Here is an 18,618-nt window from a genome sequence, read left to right on the forward strand (position 1 = left end):
GTAGGATTTATAGGTTAATATATATATATATATATATATATATATATTACTACTACTGGTTGTATTGTATGTGTTTATTCAAATAATTATCCGTATGGTAACACAGTGTATTAAGAAGTACAGAGGTACTGCTGTAACCACAGTAATCCCAGACTTGCAAATAGGATTTGTGTACCTTGACATGAAATGAACAGAGAATGAGAAATCCAGAAGCTGATGCTGGCATATGCCTAAGTCCAGAGGCAAGGACAGACAAGACAGCAAGGTGGTCTTCAGTAGAAGAGCCACGAGTAAGACACCTGCATCTTGTCTGCAGCACCCTGGGGATCTCTAAAGATTGTGAGAGGATAAAGTCTCAGAGCGGGGAAGGTGGCAGCAGGCCTCCCTAGGCTTAAAAGTTTGTCAAGGACACAGCAGTCTGACAAGAGAGAGAAGCTGAACAGACATAGGTTGATGCCCCAGGGTTGCAGACAGAATCATGAGGAACACATTGCTCCAGCTGCTGTGACAGTCTCCTCCTGTGCAGATGCCGCTCTGTCACATCAGGCCCCTAGCTAAGCAGAATGTATTTGCTGTAACTTTTTGTATTTTTGTTTTAAGTCAGTTTGTGTCAGCAGAGGGCTGAACCTCTGTGTGCTCTGTGCTCTCTGCCTGAGCTATAAAAATAACCTACTTCTGCCTGACCTGAACCTGCGAAATAGACTGCATATTTATTCCATAACACCACAGAAAGAGTGATTTGCTTGAAAAGCGTTTTGTCAAAATGCACAAGAAGTGGGGTGATACATTCTGCGGTATTTGCACTTGAGAAATTACCACTTATGTAACATGCAGAATTCATATAAATTGAGATGACAAATCATTTCTTTCCCAGCTAATGATTAAGGAGGTATTGGGGAGGCATTGGGGAGGCAAGGACAATCCCCAGACATGGACTGTATATCTCGAAACAAGACACTGGAACTCATGATAAGGAAGCGGCAGACGGACAGAGAAACAAACGTAAGGACTATAAATCTCAAAACTGGACATTGGAATTCATTATAAAGATACAACAAATGGAAGAATTAGCAACAACCAGCTCTTGCAATTAAGAAACCTGCCAATTCAGCAGATTCCTGACCAAAGGTGAAAAGTACACTGTGAGGAAGACTCGGGGTCTTCCTCCCAAAGACCCCTGCCCACGTCCCAAAGACCCCTGCCCACAATTCTTGGGAGGCTCTACGCAGGCGCAAGGTGCCAAAAGGCTAATTAGCATAAGAAGCGAGGGAAGGCGGGGATAGGTAATGCATATGTATAGGTGCTTGTAGAATATTGATAGATTGATTGTATAAATTCAAGACTGCTTTCCGCTTTAGGTATGCACGATAGGTGGAGAGATCCCCCGTGCATCCAGCGCTGCAATAAAGAATATACCACTTAAAGGAATTTTGGCTTCGATCTTTGAATCACTAAAGAAATGCAGTCTCAGTCAGACAGACTCACAGTTATGAAGGACAGGTTAAGAAAACTTCTGGTCAAAGGGAGTCACTTATTTTTATCCCCTGTGGTGTCTCCAACAGCTTATATCTTCACTCAAGACCAGTACAAATAAATAATTATTCAAGACCAGTACAAATAAATAATTATTCTCTTATGACCCTTCATTCCCTCCATCCAAAAAGTTCTTTAGTAAAGGCTCCTTTTACTGTTGCAATAGCTAACTTCTTGTGTCCAAAACCAATTTCATCATCCTTTGCTCTGAGTATATGCTGTAGGAAATACTACTTTAAAAACGTTCATATTGAGGACTATTAAGAACTGAGAAAGACTGCAGAACGTGATAACATATTGTCTCTAATTGTTTCCACAGTGCTTTTAACAGATACTGCATGTTCATATAGATGAAAATGCTATAGCACACTTTCACTTCCCTCATCAGAAAAAAAGTCTCCTGTGAAGTTGATGCAAGGTTTATATTTTTCACTTCTCATTCCAACACGTGACATGCAACCCATGGCAGTATTTACATTTGATAGAAATGGTACACTTGATTATATTATTTTAAAGCATACTAATTTGAACTCAGTTTCAGATTTTCTCTTAAATATGTAGGGAAGTAGTTAGGAAAAATGTGAAAATACCAGAATATTGGACATGGTTGCGTTTAATCATCTCTACATTTGTATACCTGTATACATTGTAGAAAAAGACCACAGACTTTTGTTCTGTGAAATAGCACAAACATGACATTGGCTGTAGCAACCATGATTCATAAAACAATTCTCTTATCTGGAGAGGAATCCAACTACAAGATATTTTTGTTTAACAAAATCACATGCATATGTTAAACCAGGAAATGAAATAAAAACACTACAGAATATTTCTAGTTCTGTATTTAGATCAACCATGATTACATGTGTACACAATTTAAAGAATTAAAGAAAAATAATTATCCCAGCACAGGACAAAATACACATTATACACTCACTGTGGTCTTTGGTGTTGACCTAGATATATTACTTTTAAGTACAATACAAACTCAGCAGAAAAAGCCTACAGTCATCTTTGCCTTAAAGAGGGCATGAGCTATGCGGTTAAGTTTCTGACCTTGCTTGCTTACTTCTCAACATGACGTTAATTTCTATGAGCCCTTACAGAGAGGCTTGTGTAGAGTTTCAAGTGCCAATGAAGGAGTTCCTCAGTTGTAAATCTCAGGGGATAAAGGAATGGGCATTGATGTTCCATAGAAGAAATTGCAATTCTTTCTAGGAACATACAACCAGAAGTGAACTTCCACTTGAATATGTGTATTCCATCTGAAGTTATCTGCAGCAATTATTTTATGTTCCCAGAAATAAAGCCTCCTCCTCCAAAGGGAAAAAAAAAAAAAGCTTCTTGTATGTACTTAATGAAAGACTGAACTCACAGAACCACCTCTTCCACCAGACACTATTATAATCTCATGTAAAAACCTGAAATCACATTTTAACATCTCCCAGATTTTAAAGAAGTCTTTATTAGTAACTGATAGGTATTGAACAATTGAACGCTTGCAAAATGTCGTTTGTTTTCTCATCACTGAGTGATGGTTCTGAGTGAATGGTATCAACATGGCTGATGTATTTTTTAGTATTAACTCAGCATAGGTATCAAAAATAAAGATTAGAGTCTACTTTCTGGTTTGAAAAGCTCTTAGTTTTCTGTAAAATGTCTGATTTTTATCTCATACCACATACAAGCATCTCCCATTTTTATCTTGTATTTCTAACTCATCCAACGAAAGATTTCTTAAGGTATTTGAGATAATTTGCTCAGGATATCTCATGGTGAAAGATTTGATTTAAAGCTTCTCATGAGACAAGTAATTTCTATCTATCAGTGGGCAGCTATCCCTTCTATTCGAATATAATTCATTCTTTTTCTCAATCTTACTGTCTCCTCTTATTTGTCCTTCTTTTTACATTCATGTGTGTTTTGAAGGTATTAACTGAGTTCAGTAAGAACTTATGTACACTTAATGATTATTTTGAAATTGGATATTCCTTCTTAGATATAAGTCTCTAAGCTTCTTTCTTAGGAAGATTTATTCACACAGGCTTCTTAGATGAACTCTGAGCAAACATATGACAACAGTCAATGAAGTGGAAACACCACATGAAGTTAATTTCCCATAGAGCTGCTACTTCTGTGCCACTACCTTAGTTTTGTAAGCATTTTCCTTCCCCTCTTAAAAGAGGCTGATACTAATATCCTTCTGGTGTGTGAGAACACTTAGGAAGAAAGTTAACTGTAAACTAGAACCAGATATATGCAAAATCCTGGGATGCCCAACCAATGTCTGCTGGGAGGGAAATTTCTGCAGCTTATCATTACTAGATGTGGTGAAATCAAAACATTTATAACTACAGCAGATCAGATTGCAGACACAGAAATCTGACGCTGCTCCAGATACCTTGCCTGACCTACAGCAGAATGCTTTCAGTATGTCTTATTCTGTTCTAGTCTAAACAAAGCTCATCCTCCTGCCCAGGAATGTAATCATTGCTTGCCTGAGAGTGCCTTGCTATGAGATGAAGCCCTTGAAATGCACACTTTGTACCAGAATACTCAAATCTTGAAGTCAGATAAAAACACGTGGTACCATTTTATTAATTTTTATGTAACTGCTTTCCACTCTGGGATGCTCGCTTTTTACTTCTGCCGTGGAGGCTGGTAGAAGAGGCGAACCTCCTTGAAACCTCTGAAGGCAGCAGCAGCTCAGCCCTGGGAGGGCCGGCGGGCAAATGGCGCCCGGGCGGGTGCGGGACACCGCCGGGACACCGCCTGCCGCTGCTGGAGAAACCTGCACAGCCCGGGGCAAGCCGGGCACCAGCCCCACCAACGCAGCAAGGACACCCGCGGGGGTATGGAGAGAAACCCCCGCTGCCCACACCGCTCAGCACCCGCCCAGCCAGCGCCCTGCCCTTCCCTTCCACAAGATGGCGGCCACCCCCCCCCCCCCGAACCCCTTCCCCAACATGGCGGACCGAACCCCATTGGCTCCTAGCGGAGGCGGGATCGGCTTTCCCTATCCCTCCTCGGGGCTTAGGACTACATCACCCAGAGACCCCCGCGCGGGCACCCCCCCCCCCCCGATCTCCCAGCCGTTGCGCAATCCGGGCGCTGTCTCGCGAGAGCGCGGCGCCGGGCGGGCGGCGGCAGTCGGCGGCGGGGCGGGGCGGGGGCGAGGCGCGGGGCCGCGCTGCTCTGCGCTGCGCAGGAGCCGCCGCCGCTGCTCGCGCTCCGCCTGCCCGGCACCGTTGGCCTGGGGGCCCCATGGCGGCCGCGGAGGCGGCGGCCGCGCCCGCAGAGGCGGCGGCGCTGGATCCTAGCGGGCTGTCCCCGAAGGAGGAGGGCGAGCTGGAAGACGGCGAAATCAGCGACGACGACAACAACAGCAGCAGCGGCGGCGGCGGCGGCGGCGCCGGGCCCTACGGCGGCTCCGAGCCCGGCGGCCCGGCCGGCAGCGCCAGGCCCTACTCCAGGCGCCGGCCGCCCCCCGGCCTCCGCGGGGGCCTCTCGCTGTCGTCGTCCGCCCGGCGCTTCCCCCGCTCCCGGCACCAGCCGCCGCCGGAGCTGGGCCACCTGCACGGGCACGGCGGCTACCGGCCCAAGGACTCGTTCCGCTCCCACCCGCCGCCGCTGCCGGCGCCGCGGATGCCGCCGGGCCCGCACCCGGAGGGCGGCCCGCGGCTCTCCTTCTGGGAGCGCAGCCACAACGCCCTGGACCGGTTCCGCTTCCGAGGCCGGCCCTACAGGGGCGGCTGGCGCTGGGGCAGGAGCCGGGGCGGCGAGCGGGGAGGCAACCCGCCGGGGAGGCCGCCCGGAGGAGGAGGAGGAGGAGGAGGAGGAGGGGGAGGCGGCGCCGGCTTCGGCGGCCAGGCCTGGAGGGAGCCCTCGCCTCGCAAATGTATCCTTCGGAGCGGGGGGCGGCGCTGCCCGGCGTGGCCCGAGGCTCTGGGGAAGGAGGGAGGGAGGGAGGGAAGGAGGGACCCCGCCTGCTGGCAGGGGCTGCTGGCAGGCAGGGTTACTGCTGGGAGCTGCCTTAGCGAGAGGGGGGAAAAGCGTGGCCCGGAACAAAGCCCTGTAGCCCTTCAGGACCCGGGGGCTGCGTTTCCAGCCCCAAATTGCCAGCCCTTCTGTTAGGAAGCGGGCTCGGGCTTTGGCGAGGCGCTCTGAGCGGATATAATTACAGCGGAGTTGCTGTAAAACGCTAAGCTTGTTAATTTCCCTTATTGGGCAACGAAGGATCCGCTGCCTGTTTTTTTTTTTTTTTTTTTTTTTTCATTTTCGCTTACAGGCCCGCAGAGGTTGTTACGTATAGCTAAAGCCAGCTTTACAGCTAAACCTCGCTTGACACAGGACTCTGTGTGCTGAGTGCGTTTCCTATGGGAGGTTGGGGAAGGTGGGAAAGCCACGTTTCTCTGCAAAGCCATGCTCTGTGTTTCTTGGAGGGTGTTCTCCTCTGATCGCTCCTAGAGAGCTGATGAGGTGGCTTTGAACACTTTTAACACTTTCTCCTTGTAAGAGTGGGAACTGCAAAAGCACTGGAAAAACCTCTCATTTTCCAAGACAGTTATAGAAAAAACAACTCGTGAAACATAACTTAGGGGCAGCGTGGCACGGAAACGCAACCACTTGCCTAACGGAACACAGGCAAATGTAAAAAATGGAAACCAAAAAAAGTGAAGCAAGAGAAACAGCAGTTAAAACTCCTAACTCTGTTCTGTTGTCTGCTGTACTAGTAGTCAAAGGATGTGCCTTGTTTGCTTGGCTGTGCTGGCAGTCCCAAGGAACAGGGATTTTTTCCAGCTTGTGCCAGGGCTTAAGGCTTTGAAAGCTGATCATTGGAGCCTTGTGTTACTTTAGATTACTTTAGATCCTAGATTATTTATCAGTGTCAACTGTTCTTCTTTTGGAGTGGGAAGGGAATATGTAAACTAGCAATAAAGAGCTATTTAATCTCATCTCGTTAGAGCATTACCACTGAAGTCTTCATAACTCTTCATTTGAGGATAGTTTCTTGAGAGGCAATGCGTGAAGATGTGATTTGCCCATGGTAACATAGTAAGATGGTTCTAGTGCTGAAAATGGATGTTAGATATCTCTTGATTTGCAGTGTTGCTTTAAGCACCAGAAAATGATTACTTCTTGTAGAATGAGTAATTTGCAGGGCCAATCTATTGATCATCCTAAGCAGACTTGCAATGCTTGTTAATACTGATACAGTCTCCGTGTCTGCTTTTAATTAAAAGACCAGTCAGAAAATAATTCCATTTTCAAACCAAAAGCAGCAAAGGGGAGAATCTTTTATCTGCAATACTTGAGATACGCTCTTCTGCTTAAATGTTATAGGCAATTTAATAATGCTATTGCTCCTGTATGAGCCACATATAGTTATCTGTGGGTCATATAATTAAGGAAGACCCATGATTTACTCTCTAAAATGCATTTTTTTCTGTATTTTTCATATTCTTGCCATCTAAAAGATTTGGTATTAGGGTATCCAATAGTTCATTGGCATGTGAAGTGGTGCAGGGAAGCTTGTGATCTGGAGTGGTATTTGGAATTCCCCAGGGAAATTGAGAAGTTCAAAGGTGTGCTAACAGAAATTTTTTTATTTTATTTTTTTTTTCTTTTATCCATGGAACTAGTACTTTGTGTGCTATGTAGAAGTATAAATAGGGGTAAATCAGTGACATGGTGGGGCACTTACAGAACTCTTTTTACTCTTCTTCGGACATTATCTTTTAATAGGTTTATCTTTTTTAATTTCCTAGCAACTTTAATATATTATTGGATGGGCATTCAGCAGAAACTCATATGTAGAGATTTGTGGACTTCTGAGTATGAAACATGGGACCAATGTATGTTTTTTTTTTTTCCCTGGTGAATTATGAACCCTTCAGAGGTTTCTTTTTTACATTTTTCTTCACTTCTAACCCCAGTATCATCAACTGGTCTCATTTTTGGTTGTAGAATGAAGTGTTGACTGAAGAATAAGTGTTGTTTTAATGCATTCCTGCCTGCCTCTCATAGCATTCCACCTACTCTTGCATTCTATGTGTAGAGTTATGTATTTAAAAACAACAACCAACCAACCAAAACTCTATCTATGAAACACTGTCGTGGTTTAACCTGGTAGGCAGCTAAGTACCACACAGCAGCTCACTTGTTCCTGCTCAGTGGGGTGGAGGAGAGAATTGAAGAGGGTAAAAAATGTGAAAATTTATGAGTTGAGATAAAGACAGTTGAATAAACTAAGAAAGAAATGGGAGGGGAGGAGGGGAATTGATGCAAACAACTCCTCACCACCAGCCAACTGATGCTTACACAGTCCCTGCACAGTGGCAACTCCCCCGTGCCAGGAAATTCCCCCAGGTTTGATCATTCAGCACAATGCCACAGGTATGGGACATCCTTTGGCCAGTGTGGGCCAGCTGCCCTGGCTGTGTCTCCTCCTAGCTCCTGGTGCACCCCCTGCCTCCCCGCTGGCAGGGCAGTGTAAGAAGCTGGAAAGTCCTTGGCTCTGTGCAAGCACTGCCCTGCAACAGCTAGAACATCAATCAGCGTGTTATCACCAGATTTTCACCCTGACTCCTAAACACAGCACCATACCAGCTGCTATGAAGTAAATTAACTCTGTGGCAGCCAAAACAACGAGAGAATGCCAGATCTCTGATTAATACCTTTTTCGGAAGTTCTGGCACAAGCTCAAAAAAATACCTCAAAATTTGGTCTTTACCCAATTTGAGATGACTCCGGAAACTATTTATAGATAACTTTTAGATGTTAAATAGCTTAATAAGTCTATTGTGAAAATTAGCAAGTTTTCTTGGGACTCAGAATCACTAATCTTTTTTTAGAAGCAGATTTGCAAATATGCTTACTATGTGATTTGTGGTTATACTGCTCCCAGTTCTTTATGTTATGGATGTATTTTCAATATATTTATGGAACTTCAAATTATAATAGTGTTTGCTTTCTGGATTGTATGTAGTTTAGATGGATTACTTTCTGCTTTTTTGTGCTGAAGCTGAAGAGATCATTGTAATAACAGGAAATGTTTTGCAATACGGGAGTTGTTTTTGTAGGATAGATACCAAGATTCCTTAGGCTTGTAGTGAAACATCCAAGTGGGTGATGAATGTTGTGAGTGAGAAACAAAGTTATCGTCCTCAGTGCTCAATATTTTTGCATTCGGGGGATGCCTATTTTAGCTTCTAGTTTTACTCCATATATTGGTTTGAGACATGATGTTGATGAAAAAGCATTTTCCATAACTTTGTGAGTCAGTTGTTATCACGGAGGGTTGATACTGGAAGTTGAATGAGTCAAACCTGACTCAGTGTCCTAAGTATTTTTTCCTGGGGGTAATTATTTTATTGGGTTGTTTTTTTAATTGTAAGAATGCTTTTCAAGGTAAAAGAAAGTGAACCTCTGATGGTGGGAATTTCACCATAGTTGTCTAAGAAATGTTTCCATTGTCTGCTTCAGACAACGTGTCAAGAAAGTTTGTATCCCTTGGGCACACATAGAGAACTTCTTTCTGAGTAATTAGTAATTCCAAACCTTCTACCATTTTGGATGTTTTGATTGCAAGTCTTGGCCGCTGTTTTTTCTTCCTCACAGCTGTTGATTGTTCGGTGCCTTAATGTGTTTGTTGAGCTACAATTACTGCAGCCTTTAATTGCTCTGTGGCTAGGTCAGAGCATTTTAGGAAAGGATAAAATGAGTGAGAATGAATTTAACCTATCTTTGTCAGTGTCGGCTGTGGGGTCAGCGATAGAGTTAGGACCTCTGGAAGCTTGACTTGTTCCTTGGAATGCCAGAAATGTTCCGTATCGCAGCAATTGTTCCTGGGAGGGTACCGTGACCTAGAGAGAGAGATTTCTCAGCACTTTGATGAAATTCCTGGAATAAATAGAAAATCTTAAATTTTTGGTTTGAGAAAACATTTAAGCCGTCCATATTTAATAATGGATGCATCTCTTATGTGCTGCTCTTATTTTATGGGTGATATTTTTCAAGCTGGCATTACAGTAAAATTAAAATTTATCAGAATTGATTATGACAGAAGAATTTGTAGTCTAGTCCTTAGTGGTCGTATCTGTGCTATTTAAGGTCATGTATGTTCTTGTCTTAGTTTTCTTAACCAGTAATTCAGCCAAAACTTTTGGGAGGTCCCCATCTAGAAAGCAGAACTACTCTTCTAAAAGTGAGAGCTCTGTGGAAGAAAGCTTTGAGGATTTGCTCTTGAAGTATAAGCAGATCCAGTTAGAGCTTGAATACATTAATAAAGATGAAAGACTGGCTCTGAGCAACAGGGAAGAAAATGAACATGATGATGATAAAGCGGTGGACACTGAGGACCAAATAACTGTAGAAACTGACAGTATTACAACAGATGCTATAAAAGAAGTTTCTCCTGAGGAGAAAAATCCGGTTATAGCCTTTCAGGCATTTGAACTGAAACCTCTCAGACAAAAACTGCCTACTCCAGCTGAGAGGAGCAGATTAAAAAAAGTCAAAGAAGGAACAAAGCAGGTATCACAAAAATCTGAAGGCACAGAATCTGCCCAAGGTAAGTAATTGTAAAGTTGTTTTAGCTTGTAAAGTTCTTTTTGGTTGCCATTGTTTCTCATATATATTAAGTGTTTGGGAATATTGTATTAAAATATTAGTTTTATTTAAAATGTTATTTGTAAGTTAAAGACTATTTCCTTCCAGTTTTATGTAATTCGTTGAAGTTGCTTGGAAGCATTTTTTTTAAACAGGTTCTGCTGAGTTCTGTCCTTCAGCTTATTTTTAAGTCTAGCAAAATAAGGCAATTATTTAACTTAAACTTACTATTCTGAGGCTTCATCTAGTTCTAATAAATGATTGCTGTGTAGAGGATGCACTAATGCGTATCACTTGTCATCTGATGTTAGCTAATTTGTCAGTGTATGTAAACTATCAATTTGAGTGGGAAGAGATTAATTAAACAGATGGAGTAAGAAGAGACAAATTAGTAAATGGATGGAGTAAGGATCCATGTGAGTAGTAAGAATACGAAGAAAGGTAGGACTAAAACACAGTCATTCATACGTATCTTCAGTATGAAAATTTAGAAGAGAGCCTGTTTAAAAAGACAAAATAAAACACACAACTGATAATTCCTAGATAAACCACCTCATTCTAGATACCTTTCCCCTTGTGTCTTTCCTATTAATAAAATAAAAAATCTTGCTGTTCTTTGAGAGAATGTAGTTTTCGATGGGAGACATCAGGAAAAAGTGAGACTCTGGCCACAGAAGAAAAAAAAAGTAGCTTGCAGGAGGATAACAGCAAGGCAGGAATAAAAAGGAAAGCAGTCTCAGAAAAATCCAACTTCAAAGTTTAGAAGCACCGAGGATGAAAATACAGACCATATGGTAGGGAAAATAGATTCTGTAATGTGTATTAAGAGCGTCTGGATTTTTGTGCACCAGTTAAGTGTATGACAAAGGTGGTCTGAAAGCAGACAGATCTGTAAGACAGAGGCCTTTCTGGCAATGTAATGCAGGTTTCCTAAGTAGGAAAAACCTGGTGCAGATTCATAGCTATCAAGTGATTGTATGCTACTTAATTACACATTTCTTAAGATATTAGCAGCATTCATTTTTCCTATGACATTTATTTTAATTGTGTCCTGGATGTTTTTCCAGGCCTGTTCAAGTTGAAGAACTTTTATATTAAAACTGAGGGAAGTTTGTGTCTTTTTCTGGAATTAATTTTTTGTGATTTAACTCCACTGGTAGTGGCTTTACATTGTTCCCTGCTTTCCTTCCCTTGCTGCCCATTAGTCTCTTCAGCCTGTTGTCCTCTTCTAATCTGAAAGGGCGTTTTAGTTTGCATACCATGTCCTTATCTGCATCTTGTCCCTTCCGTCCTGTGGACTGAATGGTTAAGATCTTTGCCTAACTTTTTTGAATTGTTTTGGAATGGAGATGGGCATTAGCTATTATTTTTCCTCTTCCTGTGTGTTGGAAACATCCATACATGTACAAGCAGGAAGACATTCATTTGTTAAATACCATTTTTGTTTAGGTTTGAGGATTTGGTATATTTTAAACAATGTTTCTCTGAATGTTATGGAAATAAAACATGGGGAAGAGTAAAAGCTTCACTGAGTGCAATTTACTTTCTCCTGATGTGACTTGGAAGGAATCTCTTCTAAGAAAGGCTAGTATAGGAAAAGATTGTCAAGCTTCTCTCTAAAAGTTTTTCTTCCTGTGATGCAGATAAATATAATTATATATGTTTATATCTTATTTACATTATATTATACATTACAATATTAAAATGAACTAATTATGCTCAGTTCTACTAATCATAAACAAGTTATGAGATAACATGTGTATAATATATATGCATATAAAATATATTAATAAAGAAATGCATGTTTTTTGAACAGTCTAATTTGTCAGCATACTAATGTTCACCAGGAAAGCATTACTATTTGCTGTTTGTTTCCATGGCACAGCTTTTTCTTTCTTTGGTGTGAAATGGAGCAAATGTCTTCTTATTGCAGCTTTGAGCCTTTATTCTGCAAAAGACTGACCTGTTACTCAAAATAGCTGCCAGGGGAATCCGAGATGCTCGGGACACCAACTGATATGAGATGGTAGCATAAAATGGATGGCAAGAAGCTTTCTTTTCTCCTGGTTTCCTAATCTGTTTTGCTCTGCTTCTTGGCGAAATTTATGTCAGCTGTAAGAGAGAAGGATTATTAAAAAAAAAAAAGGCAAGTCTTGCCTTAGGCTTATGCAATCTGATGTAGATTTCAACAGACCTGTCAAGTTTATATTAGTGTGTTTTAATGTGCTCATATACATACAACTGCTGTTCTGTTTTACGCAGTGTACCAATGATATTGATGAAATATCTTTGCATGGATTCAAATCTGTACGTCATTTTAATATAGCTTTGTTTCATGAGAAACAGCTTGCTTAAAACCACAGTATTTTTCTTTTGGAAGGTTCAGAAGACAAAGAACAAACATCAGCGCGAAAAGTTAGTGGTTCAGATGTGGCATCTGAAAAGGTAAGGAAGTATTCCTTTGTGAATGAGGCATAATTGCGTTATGATCTCATACCTTTTTCCAAACTACTCAAACATTTCAACTGTAGAAGTAGTTCATTCTTCAAGAACAGCACTTTACCAACAGAGCAGTATTTTTAAGCTTTTTCGTGGTAAAAATTTTGGACAGACTTTAACGGACTTTCAAAACAATGTCACTTATTAAATGACTCTTCTTCACTTTGTCTCATCATTTCCTTTTTTTTTTTTTTTCTCCTGAAGAAGCTGCTTGATGAAGAGGAAGAGATGTCTGAATTGCAGCTTAGGCTTCTTGCACTTCAGTCTGCTAGTAAAAAATGGCAGCAAAAAGAACAACAGGTGATGAAGGAAAGCAAGGAAAAACTAACAAAAACGAAAACCGTAACACAAAAAGTCAAAGCCAGTACAAAAACACATTCAACAAAAAAAACGAGTGCTACAGGTAATAAGTTTAATGTTACTGAAATGGCTACCAATGGCAGGTACTCTGAAGTAGAAATACATAGTTACATTGTGTGAAAAAATATTTGTTGGTAGTTGAGAAGCTGGACATGAGCCAGCAATGTGCACCTGGAGCCCAGAAAGCCAACCATAGCCTGGGCTTCATCAAAAGTAGTGTGGCCAGCAGGGTGAGGGAAGGGATTCTCCCCCTATGCTCTGTTCTCCTGAGACCCTACCTGGAGCCCTGCGTTCAGCTCTGGGGCCCCCAGCACAGGAATGATATGGAAGTATTATAGCAAGTCCAGAGGAAGGTCATGAGGATGACTGTAGGACCTCTTCTATGAGTTGGGGTTGTTTATCTTGGAGAAGGGAGACCTTACAGCGGCCTTCCAGTGCCTAAAGGGGGTCCTCCAGGAAAGCTGTGGAAGGACTTTTTGTCAGGGAGCGTAGTTATAGGACAAAGGGAAATGGCTTTAAACTAAAAGAGGTTAGAGGGTAGTCCTTTCCAACCCAAAGCATTCTATGATCCTATGAAATAGTGGGTGATGAGCTGTTAATCATTCTAGAACCCTCTTCACCTACTCAAAGCTCCTCAAGAATCTAGGGTTTGGGGGACTATTTAGTTAAGGTGGAGTTAATTGCATATCTTTCTGTTTAAAGCCAAGCAAACTTTAAGGAAACAACAGACAAAGACATCAAAGAAGATACAGCAGCAAAAGGAACTAGACAGGCGTCAGAAAGAAGAAGACCAGAGGAAACAAGAAGAGGAAGAGGAGAGACGAAAGAGAGAAGAAGAAATCAGAAAAATTAGGGACCTCTCAAATCAAGAAGAGCAGTACAATCGCTTTATGAAGCTAGTTGGAGGAAAGAGGAGATCAAGAAGCAGGGTAATGAATTTGTAGTATGGTATTCAGGTGTTATGTTTGGGATTTGTAAGTTTTCTTGTCTTTGTTCCCCCTCCTGATTTCACCCTCACCTACCTTTCCTTAACACCTTAAAAACAAACAAACAAAAAAAAAAAACAACAAACCTCAGGGTGTTTTACTTATTTTAATCCCTTTCTAGACAGATGTTCCCTTTCACTTGTGTAAGATTGGTTTTTATTTCCTCCTGCTCCCCTCACCAAAGAATTGAAGAGCTCCAGTTTCTAAACTGGCTGTTTAAAGTCACTGCCTGCAATGGATTTGATTAGAAGTTGATTTTCAGTTGGCTTTTTTTTTTTTTTTTTTGAATAAGTTGAGTAAATTGTATTTATGAAATAATTAGAAGACATAAGTGCCTGTCTCTAAAATTTGTTTTGCTCTAGAAGAATGACATAAGATCAGTTAAATAAAATACCCTTTTTGGTGTGTTTAGTCTTCAGATACAGACTTGAGATGGTCTTTGGATAAACCGTCTGTGGATAGTGCAGGAGGCATATATCAGTATGATAATTATGATGAAGTTGCTATGGATACAGATAGCGAAACTAACTCTCCAGGTAAGACTAATTTTCAGCTTTCTTGTATATTAAATAGTTTAAAACAAAAAAAAGTTAAAAAGTAGGAAATGAGCTGCTATTTTAGAAGGAAAATCGTTCTCTTGAGGTGCAATGTGCACTAACTTTTTAATGTAGGCTGGTTTTGTCTTGTTTTAACACTGGCTTTTTTTTCCTTTTCACCTCTGCTGTAGGGGTATCTTGAAAGTCTTCAAGGTTGTACTGTACTCGCTGCAGCACTAAAATCTATGGTTTGCATTCAAAAGCAGTTGTGTAGAAAGCGAGGGCCCTTGGGTGTTGACTGGATAGGCAGCAGCTTTGTAGAAAAGGGCATGGGGGTCCCTATAGATGTTAAATGGAGCTTGAGTCAGCTGTGTGCCTTTGTGTGGTAAAGGTGAGCTGCAGTCTGGGTTGTAGCACTGTAGCACTACTGCGGTAGTCAGGGGTTACGCTACTGTGATACATGGCTTAAGAAGATATTCTTGCAAATTAGATGAGATATGTGGGCTAAATCATCCTGAATCATTACCTTAGTAGTACTCTTTGGGAGTACTTCTATTTCATCTGTAAAATAGAAACTGTACAGTTAACTATTTTTTGTGTGTGAAATAAATGCACTGTGCTGTGTTTTCAACTGATTTGAAAAGTGTTAATTTAAGAAAGCCCTCCTTCTGCTGTGCTAAGTCAGCTGAAGTATAAATTTGAGTTATTGTTCGGTATTTCTTACAATTGTTTTTATTAGCTTCCTCTCCAGCACAGCCTCCTTTCTTTGAGTGTCCAATGGCGTATTTTCCACCTCCAGTACCACCAATTTCCCTGCCACTTCCGCCTCCAATTCCAGTAAGTAACCTTGGAAGGAATGTATTTGAAAATGTTAGTAGTTCTCATTTTGTGTCTTATTTCTAATGGAAATGGTTCGGATTAAATTTAGTTTGTATTTGAAAAAAAATCTGAGCCAAGTGGTGACTTCCTTTGGTTATCTGGAAGTCTTGCAGTTTTTTTTTTTTTTTTTTTTTTTTTAAAAAAAAACTTTCAGCTACTTTTTGCCTAATCGGGTTTCTGTTCAATGGAAGTTCTCCTTATTGAACTCATTTTTTCTCTTATTTGTTTAGTAGCATTAAAATCTTCCTTTACATCAAGCAAAAAAGAGTTTGTTACCTAGCAGGGCTGGGGGGAAGCTCTAGCTCATCCCAGTCCTTTCGAACTTTGTGCCTTTTGACTACATGCTGTCTTTGAGTCACAGAGTTCCCATGAAAATAGTTTTTCCTCATCAGTTTTCTTCAATGAGCTGTTCTTACTCTACTTAGGAAGGCAACAGAAACTTGCTCTTCTGTGTCATGATGAAGTTTTGAATGAAGGAAGCCTGTAACTTTGTTGGTTAAGACAAATTTGTAAAAACCTTTTAAGGACTGTTTCTGAAGCAGTGTGATATAATCCATTAGCCCTCACCTATCAAGTCAGCCATATATCTTTGGCTAGACTATACTTTTGAATTTTCATTTATAGTTTGTATGTCTGCACTACTTTCACCATCTAAATGTAACCTTGTTATTTTCATCTTTTTTTTTGGATTGTTACAAGCGTTCAGCACCAGCCTTTGACAGTAGTTTAAATCTGCTGCAGATCGAGTTAGTTTTAAACAATTAAATAATTTAGATATAGCATAATCTTTACTAAATAATTCTAAGGAAATAGTAAACTTCAAAAGTTTTAACCCCTTGTTTTTCTTTTTATCTCAGCCTGTGCCATCTTTGAACCAACTTTATATGGAGGGTATTTCCTGTGTTTCTCTTGATCCACCTCCACCTCTACCACCTCTTCCACCTGAGGAGCCTGAGCAGCCACCAAAACCTCCATTTGCAGATGAGGAAGAAGAAGAGGAGATGCTCTTACGAGAAGAGCTACTCAAGTCTCTAGCTAACAAACGAGCTTTCAGATCCGAGGTACTTCACTGGTTTTTGAATGTACATGTAAACCTCTAGGTGGCATTCTTGACCAAAACTTAAATGTGACCTCCTAAATAAGTATGCCTTTCTGATAACTTAAAAACCAACCACCAACAACAAAAAACCTCACAATGAAATACCCATCTTCTTCTGTCCCCAAAAAGAAACCAGAACAAATCCCACCCCAGGATATCCTTTGAATTGTAACTTGCAGCTTGTCTTCTGTGAAAGAATTATGAAACATCAAGGTACCAAAACCTTGAAAATACAGAGTGAAGTGGGGTTTTTATTTTCAGTAAAACTTTTATTGCTTAACTGTCTCAGAGTGGTTGGTAGACAGCTGCAGGTTCTAATGCTTAAGGGTGTTTGGTGTGGTTTTTTTTTGTGTGTGTGTGGAAGAAAGTTTCTGGTTTTGAAGGTTTGGATTGTTTTTGATGTCATTAAAAGGTCACCAGTCTTTCACAGTTGACTTGTGAACCATGGATAACTTAAATACTCTGGCATGCCTTTCTGGCAGTATTGCAAGATTTGCCTAATATTTTTGGATAGTCTGTTCCATACATGTCTCAGAACTTGAAATTATGATTTAGGCAATACCACATTTATGCTTACGTTTCCATGTCTTTTAAAGTAGCTGTGTATAACAAGTGTTTTTATGACTATTTTTGTTTTATTTTGTTAGGAAACTTCCAGTAACAGTGGTCCACCTTCCCCTCCTGTTCCAGATAATTTGCAGTCTGTGCCAAGAAGCAATCTGTCTGCTGTCAGTATTAATACTGTCTCTCAGCCACGGGTACAAAATACAAAGTTAGTTAGAGTACCAAGGCCTCCGCGAGCAGTGATCACAGTAAGGAAATACTTGTTTTTTCTCTTACTAAGACCACAAGTTGAAGTTGTACTCAGTTTGCGTGAACAACAAATAGATGTGATCTTTTTCTACTGATACAACACAGAATGGTGGAGTGATAATTTGTATGCTTTTCTAGAAAGAATTTGACACTGAATTAAGAATGTAACCGTTTAAGAAGACATCAAAACACACCCACACTCATCTGATCAAAAATTTTACGATTTTCTTTTTCCTATACAAATGGCATTCCTTTCTATTAAACTAAACTAAAGCTTTGAACTTACTAATGAAGTCCACCTGCAGTGCATGCTTAGTCCACAGAACTGGGCTATTGTTAGTTCACGTTAAAATGCTTGAAATACAGTGATCATCAGGACCTTGTTGGTATAATTCTTTTTCCTGCTGCTGGCCAAACAGTACCTCCTTTTTATACTGGCATCTGGAGCATCAGTCCTGTTCCTTACTTAACTTTCTAAACTAGTTGGAGAAAAGCTGATTTTGACCCTCCGCACTGTCTTTTGCCTAGAAGGAAAAATGAGGGAATTTAGGGACAGTTTATGCTTCCTCACTGTGCCAAAACCAGTTTCATGGCTTTCATCTGTGAATACTGAGAGCCACTAATAGGGAACAGTTATATCAGGCATTAGAAGATGTGGAGAAGGGTTGGATGCCCAGTTAGATCAAACAAGATTTCACTGGCTGTAGTACCACGGAATACTGGGTTTGGGAGGACCAGAGTTTTGTTCTGTTTTCCTGCACCAATGAAAACTAGAAGTCTGCCTGTATACTGTGTGATGGTAGTGCAAAAACTGCAACTGTAGTACATTCAGAAGAAGTAGATGTGATCCTTGTTTTCTTTCTGGACAATACTCAGAATATCAGAAAGAAAGAAACTTAGTAATTGAGTGTGTTCCACTTCAAAAAGTGTAGTTGTTTTTTTGCCATGTCTAGAAAATTTGGTGGTGTCTTGTCCTGAGGTAAAGGTTAGGTCTGGACAATTAAATACAGATGAAAGTTTAAAAAAGTTTAAACTGGGAGATGGGAAGAGAAATCCTGGAAATGTGAACTGAAACTGCGTCTTTCCTGTGATGCAGTTGCAGAGCATCTGAGGCTTATCTAAACTGCTTTATTCCTGCATCATTCTCTGCTGGAATTGGCAATCCTCTGATTTTCGGTGAACTGTTTCAGTTAGTAATGTTGGTAAAGCGTGATTAATCTTGTAGCCTGTGTTCTTTCTGTGCAGTTGGCGTTCTGTCAGTTTAACTGCCTGAGCCGCTAGCTCACTGGAAGTTCAGTTAGAC

At 40.9% G+C, this 18,618-nt stretch overlaps 1 protein-coding gene across 4 annotated transcripts in view; it reads left to right on the forward strand.

The window, feature by feature from the left end:
- Positions 1 to 4,664: 4,664 nt before the first annotated feature.
- Positions 4,665 to 18,618, forward strand: part of ZFC3H1 (zinc finger C3H1-type containing) — a 39,269-nt gene continuing 25,315 nt past the window's right edge. For 2 of the 4 annotated variants that reach the window (XM_082779148.1, XM_082779147.1), the window contains exons 1-9: positions 4,665 to 5,431; positions 9,689 to 10,105; positions 12,524 to 12,588; positions 12,847 to 13,045; positions 13,705 to 13,931; positions 14,401 to 14,524; positions 15,264 to 15,361; positions 16,261 to 16,464; positions 17,150 to 17,314. In XM_082779148.1, coding sequence (XP_082635274.1) covers positions 4,798 to 5,431; positions 9,689 to 10,105; positions 12,524 to 12,588; positions 12,847 to 13,045; positions 13,705 to 13,931; positions 14,401 to 14,524; positions 15,264 to 15,361; positions 16,261 to 16,464; positions 17,150 to 17,314 — 2,133 coding nt within the window. In that variant the 5' untranslated portion in view covers positions 4,665 to 4,797. Of the gene's footprint in view, positions 5,432 to 9,688; positions 10,106 to 12,523; positions 12,589 to 12,846; positions 13,046 to 13,704; positions 13,932 to 14,400; positions 14,525 to 15,263; positions 15,362 to 16,260; positions 16,465 to 17,149; positions 17,315 to 18,618 lie in introns of those variants that run through there. The other 2 variants (XM_082779146.1, XM_082779149.1) reach the window with 2 other exon arrangements.

Source organism: Aythya marila, assembly GCF_965140915.1.
Source record: "Aythya marila genome assembly, chromosome: 1".
NCBI lineage: Eukaryota > Metazoa > Chordata > Aves > Anseriformes > Anatidae > Aythya > Aythya marila.